Here is a 15,229-nt window from a genome sequence, read left to right as displayed (position 1 = left end):
TGTACAAGAGTAGGAAAGCTAAGTTTCCAGCTGTCATGTAAGAAAAGGTGGTAAATTGGGGTCAATGCATTTTTCCCTCAAATTCACCTCTTCCATTTCTTTTGTGTGTCCTTTTTCTCATTCTTAACACCTCAGGCCAAGTTCCTTCCTAATAGTGGTGATTCTACTCTGGCTATGTGTGCCCGTGATGGGCAGGTTCGGGTAGCAGAACTCTCTGCCACACAGTGTTGTAAGAATACAAAACGTGTGGCCCAGCACAAGGGAGCATCCCATAAGGTAAGTAAGCACTTGTTCCAAATTTTGTGTCATTTTTGTTGTGGTCACCTGTCTCACTTCTTTCAGTCCTAGGATTTGTAGTTAAGGGAATAAAAGCAGCCACTTTAAACTTCTTGGAAGGCAAGTATTTGAGAGATCCCCAGATCACGCATTGATCCCTAGATCACTTGGTTATATCTGGCCCCTAAGCTGAGCTGTGGTTAGTTTGCAGATCCTTGAGGTCTCCTGGATCCTCCAAACCTCTTAAGTTTACTGATTGTTTTTAGAATATTTTAACAGTTCCCAGTGCTAGTTTCTTATGTGTGAGAGCTTCAGCTTTCCTGCTCACAACTTTTAGCTCACAAATAGCGCTATTTCTGGCAGCCCTATTTAGAGCTGAGAATATAGGCCAAATATTCATGGTGGCAACCAGTGAGGAGCTAAGAGCTGCCCTGTCTCAGGTCAGGGTAGGCATGGTTTTCTTCCACGCCTGGAAAGAGAATAGTACTCTCTTCTTAAAAACCCTAAGCAAATATGTAGGTGGACCTCAAGTGTCCTTTCTAGCCCAGATGGCTCAGGAAATGTGAAAATTATCTATTTCTTTGATTCTTAAGCCTACACCCAGCTCACAAGATAACTGATTTTTAGAACTCAGATGTAGGGAATGAAACTTGCACACCATTTTACTCTGTACCTGGGGGTGTAGAATTGATTTTATTTGAGATTGAACTCTAATGACTGGTGTTTTTCTTTGGTATTTCTATTCATATCCCTTGGGGACTTAGTGGAAATAGCAAATCACCTGTCCCTTTGACTTGTATAGAATAAACAAGCTGTAAATAATTCACACAGAACAAGAGTGGGCTTAAATTATCTCCTTTCCTGGGATGTTGTGACAAAAAAAGTAGACATTTTTCTTCCTGAGACTTTTTTTTTTTTTTTTTTGAGACAGAGTCTCACTCTTTCGCCAGGGTAGAGTACAGTGGTGTTGTCGTCATAGCTCACAGCAACCTCAGACTCCTGGGCTCAAGCAATCCTCCTGCTTTAGCCTCCCAAGTAGCTGGGTCTATAGGCATGCACCATGATGCCTGGCTAATTTTTCCATTTTTAGTAGAGAGTGGTCTCGCTCTTGCTCAGGCTGTCTCAAACTCCTGAGCTCAAGCAATCCTCCCCCCTGGGCCTTTCAGAATGCTAGGATTACAGGCATGAGCCACTGCACAGCCCTTCCTGAGACATTTTAAATGCAGCCCTTCCTGAAGTTAAAGGAATGAACCAAGTGACCTCTAATTCTAATCTTTAAAAACTTCACCTTTTCCCTTTTTCTCTTGCAGTTGGCCTTGGAACCAGACTCTCCTTGTACGTTCCTATCTGCAGGTGAAGACGCAGTTGTCTTCACCATAGACTTGAGACAAGACCGCCCAGCTTCGTAAGTATAGCAGTAATATCTTTACAAAACTGTATCCTTTGGCCTTGAAAATATTCCATGTATCCTGGTAATGTCCAGTTCTCTAGTCTATCAGAGCAGTAGTGTTGTGCAGATGATAAAGAGATAGTTTAAGGTTTAGGAAAATTCCTTACTTCCTCTGTTTCTTAGCAGTAAAATACCTATTCAGTCTACCTTCATTTTTCAAACAAAATTTAGTTATTATATGTGGCCTTTAATAACTTTGTTCCATTCTCCATTCACTTGGGTGCCATTCAACTTACACAAAGCATATTATTCTACATACTAGTTTAGAGATATGATCCTCCTGTAAAGTTTTCAATTCAATTATATATAAAAACATACAAACATGATAAATCTTGAACAAAAATATTGGTAGCTACAGTAGAGTTCTATCATATTGCTGCTCATTTGTACGTGAATTTCAGACTCATGGGTAAATTATATTCCTTCTTAACTGTGTAATGTCATAGAAAGAACATAACATCTTGGTTTGGATCCAGGAAGACCTAGGTCAAATCTCAATTCAGGCACTTACTAGTTATGACTTATATAACCTTCCATACCTCAGTTTCTTCAGACTTACTATGGGTATGGTACCCTTCCAAGTCCCTGGGGTTTCTGTGAGGATTTTTTTTTTTCTATTGTCTTTTCCTTTCTTTCTTTCTGTTTTTTTTTTTTTTTTTTTTTTTTTAAGAGACAGGGTCTTGCTCTGTCAACCCAGGCTGGAGTGCAGTGGTCTAATAGTAGTTCACTATAACCTTGAATTCCTGGGCTCAAGCAATTCTCCTGCCAAAGCTTCCTGAGTACCTGGGACTACAGGCACCACTATGTCCAGCCAATTTGTGTGTGTGTGTGTGTGTGTGTGTGTATGGAGATGGGTCTTGCTATGTTGCCCAGGCTGGTCTGAATTCCTGCCCTCAAGCAATCCTCCCACCTCGGCCTCCCAAAGTGCTGGGATTATAGGCATGAGCCACACTATGCCTGGCCTTCTGTGAGGATTGTTGGTGTATATATTATATATATATTAATATATATATATGTTGGTGTATATATTATATACACCAACAATCCTCACCGAAGGATTTATAATCTAATATATATATGTTATATATAATCTAATATATATTAGATGCCCCAGTATAGTGTCCAGCACAATGGCTGGAATTGATTAAGTTGTAGCTACTACAAGGTGTCCCAAAAGTCTCCATACAAAGGGAAAATATTGTAAAATTTTGTAATGAGTATTTTGTAAATAAAGGTACATTTAGCTACAATTTCCCATTTTCCCTACCTGTGGCAACTTTTGGGACACCCTGTAGTATAGTTATTTTAGATTACTTTTTTGATTTTTATTGCTCTTAAATAAGTACGTCTTATTTAAGAGATTCAAATAAGTATACGGACAAAATGTAAATGCTCCCTCCTGCACCTCCACTCCTTATTTTTCTAGCTACTGCTAACTGTTATTAGTAATTTGGAACACCTTTCCAGTCCCTTTTGTATACATTTATGTACCTAAATATATCCATATACTTTTCCCCATAAATGGGGTAATTACGTGTATATATAAACATGCACATATGTATGTTTCTGCAATTTGCTTTTTTCTTATTATGATGTGTTTTGACCTTTCTATGTCAGACCATGAAAGCCTACCACATTTTTAACCATGGCATACATGTCATTGGTGTATCACAGTTTATTTTACCGCTATCTGGTTGATGGGTCTCTAGATTATTTATTGTCTTCTTAGTCTTAAAAATTATTATAACAAATCTTGTAGGTCAGTACCAGTATTGAGTAAGGGATGTCACTGATTTACATAGGATATAAGTAAAATATAAATTAGTTTAGGAAATATAATCTGAAGGCTGATTGTTATTAGACCTTTATTTTATATAACCATCAAGAAGATGAAGTTTGGAAGATGATGGGCTTATACTGGAAAAGAAACAAGCCTAAGGGCCAAAGGGTCTGCCTTCTAGTACTAGCTCTGCAGTTACCTAGCTTTGAGAAAATCATTTAATCTCTTGAACTGAATGTTTATTATTTCCATTTCTAAAGTTCTGGGGTTCTGTGATGATAATGGAACATTAGTAGGTTTTCCATAGGGAATGTTCCCACGGTAGGGCAAAAATGCAAGAAATGATAATGAGTTTGTTTGATCTGCTGTGTTAGAGAGTTCTGAATCAGAATGAGATCTTACCCTGTGGATCAGGTTCAGAGGGAAACTACTGTTATGCCACAAGGAATTGAGAATCTGGTTCAAGGAGTGAGTAGAGCAAATGACTCTGGCAAATTATTGAATTTGGAATCAAATGATACAGGCAAAAAATCTGGCTGAGAGTTGACCATGGATCTGGACACAAGCAATGATCGGTATAGAAACTAAAGGGGGGAACATCAGAGAAACTTACGAGTAGAAGGAAGCCCAAATTCTACATTTGAGGAATAAGAGACAGTCTTCACAAAATTTTTGCTTTAGGGATAGAAAAAATAGTGTTACAGCCTGGAATGGGGTGGAAGGCAGATTGTGAAGGTCATAGCCAGAAAATCCAAGCCATCTTTATGTATTAAGCTGATGCCCAAGCATCTGCTTATATCAGAGGTATTTTTGTGTGAGGTTGGCATAGGGGAATTTTTCTTTTGTATATATATGATAGCTGAGTCTCTAGGAGCTGGTGAAATTGGCTAACATCTTAGGAAACAAGTTTGATTTGAAACTATCGATGGGATATTCCTTTAGCCAGTGGAATCCAGTTTGAGTTATTCTTCAGAAGAATCCTTTGGTCTAATCTATAATTATTTTTCCCTTTTTGATGGGACATACCTGCTCATTCATTTTAAGGCAAAATTTGGTGAATTTGTTTTGTATGGTTTCCTCTGATATGAAAATGTTTTTCTCCTTATTGCCATGATTAATCATTTTTCTAGCACCTCTGCATGTCCCCAGAGAGCTCAGGGCACTCTGAATTTATCCATTGGGAGAAAGAAATGTTTTAGGGGAATATATTGAGGCATAGAAAAATTGAGCTCTTTGTCAGGATTATGTAACAGTGGAACCAGTACTTCATAATCTACCCCTTAGTTTCTTCATTTGGCTTCTGCATGATAACTTGTATATTTGTCTGACCTTGTCCTTCTGAAAATTCAAATTGTTGAGGAAATGAGATGGCCCTTGGAAAAGGAGCAGCATCAGCTCCTACTCCTTTTCCCTGTCTAAAACCCAGATTATGCCGCTTCTGCTTAGCTAGTTTTCTTCCTGAAACTTGTTATTTTTGACATGTTTTCTGCCTTGTGTTTTTGAGGGGTGTTGGGTTCACTTAATGACATTCATTTTCAGTGATCTCTGTATTCTTTTAATGGAAATCTGCAAAGAGTTTAAAATCAAATAAAATCTCTCCACTTTGCCTAGAGCAGGTTTAGGCTGGAGTGACTTTGACCATGCAGAGAGGATGCTAAAATCATTTCTTTACAAAGAAGCTTGCTGTCATGATATGTCTTTTTGTTTCCATGGCATCAGAAACTAGTAAAACCTTACAATTAAAAACAAAATCTAAAGGCAAGCCCCTTCCTGTAGTATCTTGAAGTCTTTCCTGTAAATTTACTAATCTTCACAATGTCATAGACTGGTTGGACACTTAGACATGGGAAGAGTATTTGTAGTACTGCCCTTAAGCTGGGACAAATTGTAATTGTTTAGCCAGATTCTTCTGGCTAACTTTCTGAAGTTTTCTAGGGTTCTAAAATTTTTTATTTCAGAATATTATGGGGATACAAATGGTTTGGTTACATAAATTGCTTTTGTACAGTTTTCTAGTGTTTCCTCAGGGCCCCATGCCCTCCTGAGGATCACCTCTCTTGTGTTAAAACCAGAATAATTTAGAAATGCTCTTTCAGCCTTACAAACAAATATCCTTATAAGAATCCCCTTTCCTAATTTGCTTCAGATAAGGGAAAAAGAATGCTGTTTTCCTTTGAGTTGACCCTATGTTAGAAAACTACGGGCTAGGCGCAGTGGCTCACGCCTGTAATCTTAGCACTCTGGGAGGCTGAGGTGGGAGGATCGCTTGAGATCAGGAGTTTAAGACCAGTCTAAGCAAGAGCAAGACCTTGTCTGTACTAAAAATAGAAAAAATTAGCCAGACATGGTGGCACGCACCTGTAGTTACAGCTACTCTGGAGGCTGAGGAAGGAGGATTGCTTGAGCCCAGGAGTTTGAGGTTGCTGTGAGCTAAGCTGATGCCACAGCACTCTAGCCTGGGTGACAGAGCAAGACTCTGTCTCAAAAAAAAAAAGAAAGAAAGAAGGAAAAGAAAACTATGCCTTGTCATTTTTCAGTATACTTTTATTTTGGTTTTGTTTTTTTGAGATAGCATCTTGCTATATTGCCCAGGCTAGTCTCAGGCTCCTGGGCTCAAATGATCCTCCTGCCCCAGCCTCCCAAGTAGCTGAGACTACAGATGCACATTAGCGTGCCCTCCTAGTTTTTTTTATTTTTTAGAGATGGGGTCTTGCTATATTGCCCAGGCTGGTCTTAAACTCCTAGCCTCAAGAGATCCTCTTGCCTCACCGTCCTCAGTTCATTGTTTGTTTTTAAAACTGGATTTTAAGTGATATTTTTCTGGAATTTGGGAGATAGACTCTGACCTTTAGGTCTTTTTTACCTTAAGGTCTTTTTTTAGCCCACTTTTTCTATGATTCTTCCTCTACCCCCCCCCCCTTTGTTCCCAGGTGATTGGGAAGATGTATGGGTAGTATTGCCTGTTTAATGACTGACTATTATTGTGTTGGCCTACAGCTAAATTGAAGCTTCCTGAGGACTAGTACATTCATATACCTTTAGCTTATGCTTCTTAAGGAACACTAGAAAATGACTTTACTACATTTTTTTTCCCAGTACCCAAAGTGGCATATAATAAATGTATATACTTTTCTTGTGCCAACATTCAAAACAAAAAAACAAAACACTTTTTTTTTCTTTCCAAATGAGAATGTCTTTGGTTTCTTATTAGCCATGTCTGTATTACTCTGTTGGCTCTCACTTGCCATGACTATCTGGATCTTTTGGAGAATATGACTTGATATGTTCTTCTACTTAAGGAAACTGGTGGTGACAAAAGAGAAAGAGAAGAAAGTGGGGCTGTATACAATCTATGTGAATCCTGCCAATACCCACCAGTTTGCAGTGGGTGGGCGAGATCAGTTTGTAAGGTAAGTTTGTGGCTCTTTTGTATTTTTGATAGTTTGAAATGCTGATTTGTTGTATACTCCCAGGTGCTCCCTATGGAGAGGTGTGAATTGCCTGGGAATCCATTAACCATCATGTTGAATTTTTTTAGTATGTTTCAAAAAGTTTAAGTGCCTTTTGAGGTGTTCTCTTCCCTAATGTAACAATCTCTGAGGGGTGGTTTTACATATTATAGAGATTATCAAGTTTTAGAGAAGTTTGATGAATTGACCAAGGTCCCCACATAGCAGCTAAGGCGTTAACGTTTGCCAGCAAGTGCTGAATTAGTAAATAGCTTCCACCATTTTCATATACAAATTAACATGCACTAGAAATTCTGAATACTGGTTTTGAATTCAGAAATGGTTTGACTTGGGAGCGCTCAGTTTGAACTGAAGGTTTTTGCCTCCCACTGTCCTAAACCACTTTTCTTTATCCACAGTGATTGATATCTTTGTTACTGTGAACATCTGCAGTAACATTGGCTATTGAGATATATCCTTAAGAAAACAGATGTCATGGATTTAAATCCCTATATGTACTAGATAATTTCCTCTGACCCTCGGTAATATCTCTATCCAGTTGGCCTACTTTAACTGTATTTCTTTGGGATCATAAGTTTGAAAGACAGGAGGAGCAAGGTCACCAAAAAATGAATGACATTTGCTATCCTGATGGTAGGTGAAAAGCATCATCCTCCTTTTGAAATGAGAGCACAATTTTATAACTGTATGCTGAAGTTGGTTCTATTAATAAGAATCATAGGATACGTTTTCAGAAAACACATAAGTGATGACTTTACATTGTTTAAGAATCCTGGGCAAATCCTTGTTACTCTCCTCTTCCTCTGTTTCCTTGCCTTCAAAATTCCTTTCCTCTAGTCACCAGTCATCAAATATGTAGCAATTGATTTTTTTTAGTAAGAGGCTATTGATCAAAAAGGCTTGTAGTTGTCTAAACTTTTAGTTGCTACCTCCTCCAAATCAAGCATTCACTGAAATTTCTAGCTGAGAAATTTTTCTACTTAGAGCTCTAGATTGGTTGAAAAGTCTGTGTCTCCAGAGAATTCAAACACTAGGACTGAGATGTTTGGAGGGGAATGGAGGAATTGGCTGTATGGAGAATTATAGCCAATGCCTTATTCCGAAGCTGATACTTTCCCAGGATTAGGGTGGGGCTTAGAGTTTTACCATTTCAGCACAAGGAGGAAATACTCAGATCTTCTGTCTCTTATGAGCTTCAATATCCTCTATCCCTTTTTACATCTCAAGTTGTCAGCAGATAACAGGCCATTTACTTGGCAGAAGCACATGAAGATTTTGAGGCACACTCATTCTGCATGAGCAGATAGCCCTTTCAGCACTCCAGCTTTTCTCTGACATTATGTTTTTACCCTCAACTTCTCTGGCACCTCTTCAGTTCAGCCAACTGAATGTTTTGGGATTTCTCCTTTCTTGTTCTTTCTTTGAAAGAACCTGAAAAGCTCATCTTCTGGTACAATTTTGAAAACATTTGTGCTGAATATTTTATATTATAACACTGTTAACTCACTCCTAGCCTAAAGGAATTCCTTCAAGGGAATAAAGAGAAATAGCTTACTCATCCTCAATGCTTTTGCATCATTAATGCTGAATTTTAGTTTAGAATTGTGAAAAAGCATTTAAGGAAGCTTTATGGAGACATGCTTTTTGGCTTTTCATCAACAAAAAGGAAAAAAAAAAGCAAAGAAAAAAAGTAGACAAGTAGAGGAGGTATAGATATGAATCTCTACTACTAAATCCTGCTTATGTTAGTTTAAGAATTTACAGGAGTAGGCTGGGCACAGTGGCTCATGCCTGTAATCTCAGCACTTTGGGAGCCCAAGGCAGGAGGATCACTTGAGCCCAAGAGTTTGAGACCAGTCTGAGCAACATAGTGAGACCTCACTTCTACAAAAAATATAAAAATTAGCTGGCTGTGGTGGCATGTACCCAGCTATCTGGGAGGCTGAGGGAGGAAGATCACTTGAGCCCAGGAGTTTGAGGTGGCAGTGAGCTATGGATGACACCACTGCACTCTAGCGAGATCCTATCTCAAAAAAAAAAAATAAATAAATAAATAAATAAATAGAAGACGAAGAAGAATTCACAGGAGTGAAGAAAAGGAGACAGTATCAGATGAATCCTGTGGTGGTAGATTTGGCAGTGTAGTTGACATGTAAATTTATTGGTAAAGGATTTTGTATGGGCCCTGATTCATAAAGCACAGTCAATAAATTGTCCCTTTGTTCCCCAATTCTTAGGCTGAGATCAGCAACACTGAGAGAACATTAGATTAGGGCAGGGAGGGAAGAGATACTTAGGATAACAAGTTAGTGAGTACCTGAAAGCCTGGAGAGAGATGCAGTAAATTTGTTGAGAAGGGTGCTAAAATCATTCTTTATGTGACTTAAAATGTCAAGGTCCTGTTGTATACTTAGAAAATAGAGGAAAAATTTGGATTCATCTTTGTATCACCACTAACTAGCACAGGGGTTGGCAAACTGTACTGCTTGGTTTTTGTAAATACAGTTTTATTGGAACACAGCCATGGCCATTTGTTTACATATTATCCGTGGCCACTTTCACACTATAATGGCAGAGTTCATTAGTTGCAATAGAGATGAGATTGTCTGCCGGCTTAAAAGATTTACTATCTTGTCCTTTAAGAAAAAGTTTGTCAGCCCTTGGTCTAACATCATATCTAGAATATAGTAGGTTATTAATAAATACTTATGGAAGAAAGGAGAAGGAAGGTAAGAATATCCCTAAAAAGAAGAATGACAAAGAGTATTAGATACTGAGGAACACAGAATGGTTCATATACCAAAAATCACCTCCTGGGGCTTGAATATTTAAATAGTTTTCACTAATTTGCTAACTTGCTGAAGTTTATGGTGGCCTAGTGACATTTAGGAGCTATCTATTTATTTAGAGATAGGGTCTCACTCTGTTGCCTGGGCTAGAGTACAGTGGCATCACCATAGCTCACTGCAACCTCAAACTTCTGGGATCAAATGATCTGCCTACCTCAGCCTCCCGAGTAGCTAGGACTACAGGTGTGTGTCACTACACCTAGCGAATTTTTCTCTTTTTTTGTAGAGATGGTGTCTGTGTTGTTCAGGCTAGTCTTGAACTCATGGGCTCAAGCAGTCCTTCTGCTTCAGCCTCCCAAAGTGCTAGAATTACAGGTGTGCACTACTGCGCCTGGCCAAGAGCTATTGATTTAAACTTGGTTAAGAGAAAAAAAAATACAGGGTGTCCAAGAAATGACCATACATAGGGAAAATGGGAAATAGCTGATAAATCTGCTAAAGGGTAGTAACTAGTAGTGCAGCCATCTCTTTTTTTTTGTTTGTTTGTTTGTTTAGCAAACATTTCCTGGATATTCTCTTTATGCAGGATATTAAGCAAGGAATTATAGGGAATACAGAGAAACATTGATTCATTCATTTATTTATCCAGCATCTACTCTGTGCTAGCTACACCATTGGCTAGACATAGTCTCTGCTTTTAAGGAACATTTTGGAGAAACAGATATATAAGAATTAAAGATATTAAGTAACTTGCCTAGTATTACTCAGGTAGTATAATAAGTAGCAGAGTTAGTATTAATATTATCATTTGAACTCAGATCCAACTACTTAAAAATAGTGGAAACCATGTATGCTGTTTTTTCTCACAGAGGAAGGATTAAAGACAAATGGAAAATTAGTATTTCAGGTAGAGGGAACATTATATGTAGGAACAAGGTAATAAGATATGATGCAGTATGTTTGAGGAAACAATTTTTTTTTTTTTTTCCTAGTATAATGTATAGGATCTTGGAGGAGAAGTGTTCGGTTGCCATACTAAAGGATTTGAACTTTATTCAGTAAATAGTACAAAATCACTGAAGAGCTGGATGTGGTGACTCACACCTGTAATCTCTGCTACTTAGGAGGCTGAGGCAAGACAATTGCTCAAGGTCAGCAGTTCAAGACCAGCCTGGGCAACACAGCAAGACCATGTCTCAAAAAAAATAAATAAATCAGTGAAGATATTTAAGCAGCAAATTTATATGAAATTTTGCATTTTAGACATGATTCTGGTGAAAGTATGAGCAAAGAAATCAGTTAGAAGGATACTATAGTAATCTAGGCAAAAAATGACAAGGGGTGGAGAAAGCAAATATAGTCCAGAAGTATACCCAGGGAGTAGTAATGACAAGAAAAAAAGGACCTGATTTCTGGTTTGGCTGCTTGAATTTAGGGTAGTGCTATTAACAGAGATTCAGGGGGAAAGGTATATAGGCTTAGAATGAGTTTAGTTTTGGAAGAAAGAGAATGGGTTTACTTTTGGGCATCTCAATGTTACACATAATTATAACATTATGGATATTACAATACATCCATTTGTTAAGTAGATAAAAGTTGAGAGCTCAGAATAAATGTGATCTGGAGATACAGATTTAAATCATGTATCCATGTATAGGTGGTAGTTAAAGCACTGATAATGGAATTTGATAACTGAAGGAAAGTATAGGGTAGGTTTTTTTCCCCCTTTTGAGTCTCTGGCCCCTTTTGAGAATATAGTCCCTTCTCCCCATACATAAACACAGTTTCTAGAGGTTCACATACTACTTGGACTTCATGTTAAATTTCCCTAGTATAGAGTCAGATGAGAGCTTAAAAAGCTGCTGGAGAGCATCATCATTTAAGGGGTGGACAAAGAAAGACAAGCCCATGAACAACATTGAGAAGTGGTTGGACATCAAGGAAAGAAGGTGTCTCAGGGAAGGAGTAGTGAACAGTGTCAGGGCTAGAGAAAAAGGCTTGAAAAGTATCTTGTTGGCTTTGGCAGTTAGGATACTGATGACTTCAGCCAGAGAAGTTTCAGCAGTGAGTTGAAGGCCAAAGCCAGATTAGGATGGGTTAAGAAGTGAATAAGAAATAAGGGAGTGAAAATCTTGAATGTTGGTTGTTCTTTTCAGTAATTTGACTGCAAGGAAAAGGAGAGAAAAAGCAATAGTAGGAAAGGACAGTAGAAGGATTTTTAGAAAGTGGGCAGGTGGTGATTAGAAAGAGGTTGAGAAATGAACTAAATCAAACAGGGTCCTTGAAGGGGTGAGATTAATAACAGATGTCCAGCGATAGGCTCTGAGATCGGAGGAGACTGATGAGTGAGGACAGGGACTGTGTCTATCTTGTTCTTCCCTATATTTCCAGCACCTGGCATAATATTTGACATAAAATATGTATTTCATAAATACTTGATTTTAAAGCTTGAATTGGAGAGAGGAGGGAAGGTGAAGGTAGTTTGCTTGATGGTAATGAAGAAAGGAGAAGGGAGTCTTGAGGTAGGTGATGGTTTGTAATAGTTGCAGCATTTGAGAGGGATAATTGGCCATATAAAATGGTTTCAAGGAGGGATTGAAGACCCACTGACTTATATTAATCATGGTCTCTGACGATGAGTAATAAACCCTTTTGTATAGGTTACGTACACATAAAAAGCTCTATAATAGGCTGGACATGATGGCTCATGCCTGTAATCCTGGTACTTCGGGAGCCCAGGGCGGGAGGATCATTTGAGCCCAGGAGTTCAAGACCAGCCTGAGCAAGAACGAGATCCTGTCTCTACCAAAAAAAAAAATTTGCTGGGCATAGTGGCTCACACGTGTAATCCCAGCTACTGGGGAGGCTGAGGCAGGAGGATTGCTCCAGCCCAGGAGTTTGAGTTTGCAGTGAGCTATGATGACGGCACTGCACTCCAGCCAGGGTAACAGAGTGAGACTCTATCCACCCCTCCCCCCAAACAAAGAAGGAAAAAACAACTCTATAATTGTTACTTGTTTCAGTAAAAATTAACAGTAAGTGATGTAAAAGTTGAGAGGAGGGATAAACCACTTCCAACTGATAAAATTGAGGATTGCCACTTGGGAAGTACTTGGATGAAAGACGGTTTGGAAATGGATTGGGGAAGGGAAGACTTCTAAGGAAGAGGATAAACCAAAAGATTTGTTGGGAAAATGTCCTTTATATGTTTGCAATTGGCTGCTGCTTGCCACTGCATCAAATTGCAGCTCTTCAAAGGACCAGTTTGTAAGTTATGACATTTTCATTGCTTCTTGCACTATAGGATTTATGACCAGAGGAAAATTGATGAGAATGAGAACAATGGAGTACTCAAGAAATTCTGTCCTCATCACCTGGTAAGATTCATGAAGGGGCCAGTGGCTCCAGGCTTCCGTCACTTGACCCCAGGGCTGCACCTGAACTTGTTGGTATGATTGGAAGAGCTTGGACTTCCAAGTCAGTAACCTGGATTTGAATCCTGGCTTTACCACTTACCAGCGTGTGATCTTGGGCAGTCACTTCACCTCTGTTAGTTTCGGTTTTTTAAATCAACAAAATGGAGATAACAATAATTGCCTTGCACCATGACGATGAGGCCTAATGAGACAATGTATATAAAATGGCTGGCACACAGCAGACAGCCAAGAGAAGGTCCTAAGACTTTCCTCCCTGAGGTGGTCACATTTCATCAGTTGTACTCCTGTCTCTGTCTGTCTGTCTTCCTCTCAGTTTTGGGGAGAAGATATAGGGGAGTTTGAAGGAAAGCCTGTTTCCTGAAGGTGGTATAACAAATGGGGGGGTGGGGCATCAGTCAGTATCTGCTCCTTATTGCAGGTGAACAGTGAGTCCAAAGCAAACATCACCTGTCTTGTGTACAGCCACGACGGCACAGGTACGTGAGCAGGGCCCAGCTCCTAGGCTGGCATGCCCCCTCTGTCTAGGGAGCTGCTGAGCCAGTGAGGCATGTGCCCTCCAGTGCTCACCACTGTGCTATGGCTCCAAGTGGAGCAGCTGGGGAGTAGCTGCTGATGGTGAGCACGTAGTGGGAGGATGCAGCAGATGACCCTTGGAGATGCCAGGCACCATTTGCAGAATGCTGCAGATGATATTTGGCAGGGCCTGTCCTGAAGCCCAGGTTGCTTGCCTGAGCAGGTTCTCATGCCTTTGACTCATTACTGAGTTAATGGGTATGATTTTTTCTGAGCATTCTGCTACCCCTGGGTTGGCAGTATGTTCCTAGTCTACCCTGACTTGCCTGCTGTTCCAACTAAGATGGGTGCTATACCTGGGTATTCGGAGGGGGCACTACTGGCAAGAAGCCCCACCCCAACCCCCTGTTCCTGGTCCCTGCTTTTTTCAGCCTTTGCCTTCACTGCTTTGTTCTTGTTCTTGGCAGAGCTCCTGGCCAGTTACAATGATGAAGACATTTACCTCTTCAACTCCTCTCACAGTGATGGGGCCCAGTATGTTAAAAGATATAAGGGCCACAGAAATAATGCCACAGGTGAGACTGTCTTTCTAGGTTTCTGTGGCCTGAGTCTGCTGGCTTGGGGAACCATAGTGTCTCATTGAGATTGTGCCAATGGAAACTATCTGAGAAGTAGGCTGCCTGTGTCACTGTGGGCAATGAGAGGTTGTCCTGAATTGGGCTAGAGTTACCATGTTTTCTCCACTGAGCTAGAGGGGAGGAGGGCATAAAGAGCATCTCTCACGATTGCAGTGATGTTGCTTCTAATTGGTGGGCATACGGAGACTAGACTTTTTTTTAATCATTTTCAGGTAACTTCAGGATTGGCACAAATGCCTTGGTAGAGAGTCAGGGAAAGCCTTCTGTAGTTAATGGTACTGAATTGCCTAAAATGGGGGTGAGCTTATACCTCTAGGGAGGGGGAGGAGTAAATGATTGTTTTGAATGAGGCAGAGGAGGAGGAATGGTGGTAGTACCTAGCCCTAGATTGCGATGAAGATTGGTCTTTTTTGTGCCATGTCCATGGTTCCCAAACTTTGGGGCATATTGGAGTCACCTGACAATCTTTTAAAAATACAGCTGCCTGGCCTTAACCCCATACGTCTGGTTGAATTGGTAAGGGGTACAACTTGAGCACTGGGATTTTTAAAAGCTACCCGTGTGATTCTGATGTACAGAAAAATTGAGGAATGACTGATCTTTGTTATTGTTACCACTCCTAACAGATATCTGTCATAATTTTGACTTGGAGACAGCAATTAGCAGTTAGTTTTTCTTTTTTTTTCTTGAGCTGATGAGAAGGGAGGGAAAAATCTGTACTTTGATCTCAGTCCACAGGCAGACAAAAGGAAGAATGCCAATCTCATGGCTGGGATAGTATTGGCCATAATAGTTAGGACCCCTGGCTTAGTTCGAGAGAGTGGAGCCTTGTTATTTGGAGTCCTGGCAGCAAGTATAGTTCACTTCTTTCTTACA

General features: G+C 39.8%; 1 protein-coding gene across 8 annotated transcripts in view; it reads left to right on the top strand.

Annotated features, from left to right (window-relative positions):
- The window catches only part of DCAF8 (DDB1 and CUL4 associated factor 8), a 43,206-nt gene that overhangs the window by 20,330 nt on the left and 7,647 nt on the right, over positions 1-15,229 (top strand). For all 8 annotated transcript variants that reach the window (XR_006734074.1, XM_045547084.1, XM_045547082.1 and 5 more), the window contains 6 exons: positions 136-276; positions 1,587-1,681; positions 6,806-6,916; positions 13,070-13,142; positions 13,621-13,678; positions 14,183-14,290. Coding sequence is in view for 7 of the 8 variants with exons in the window: in XM_045547084.1 (XP_045403040.1) it covers positions 136-276; positions 1,587-1,681; positions 6,806-6,916; positions 13,070-13,142; positions 13,621-13,678; positions 14,183-14,290 (586 nt within the window). In the remaining variant the exon portion in view is untranslated. The remainder of the gene's footprint in view (positions 1-135; positions 277-1,586; positions 1,682-6,805; positions 6,917-13,069; positions 13,143-13,620; positions 13,679-14,182; positions 14,291-15,229) is intronic.

Source organism: Lemur catta, chromosome 3 (genome assembly GCF_020740605.2).
Source record: "Lemur catta isolate mLemCat1 chromosome 3, mLemCat1.pri, whole genome shotgun sequence".
NCBI lineage: Eukaryota > Metazoa > Chordata > Mammalia > Primates > Lemuridae > Lemur > Lemur catta.
The sequence above is the reverse complement of the archived record's forward strand: the minus strand, read 5'-3'. Positions and strand labels throughout refer to the sequence as shown.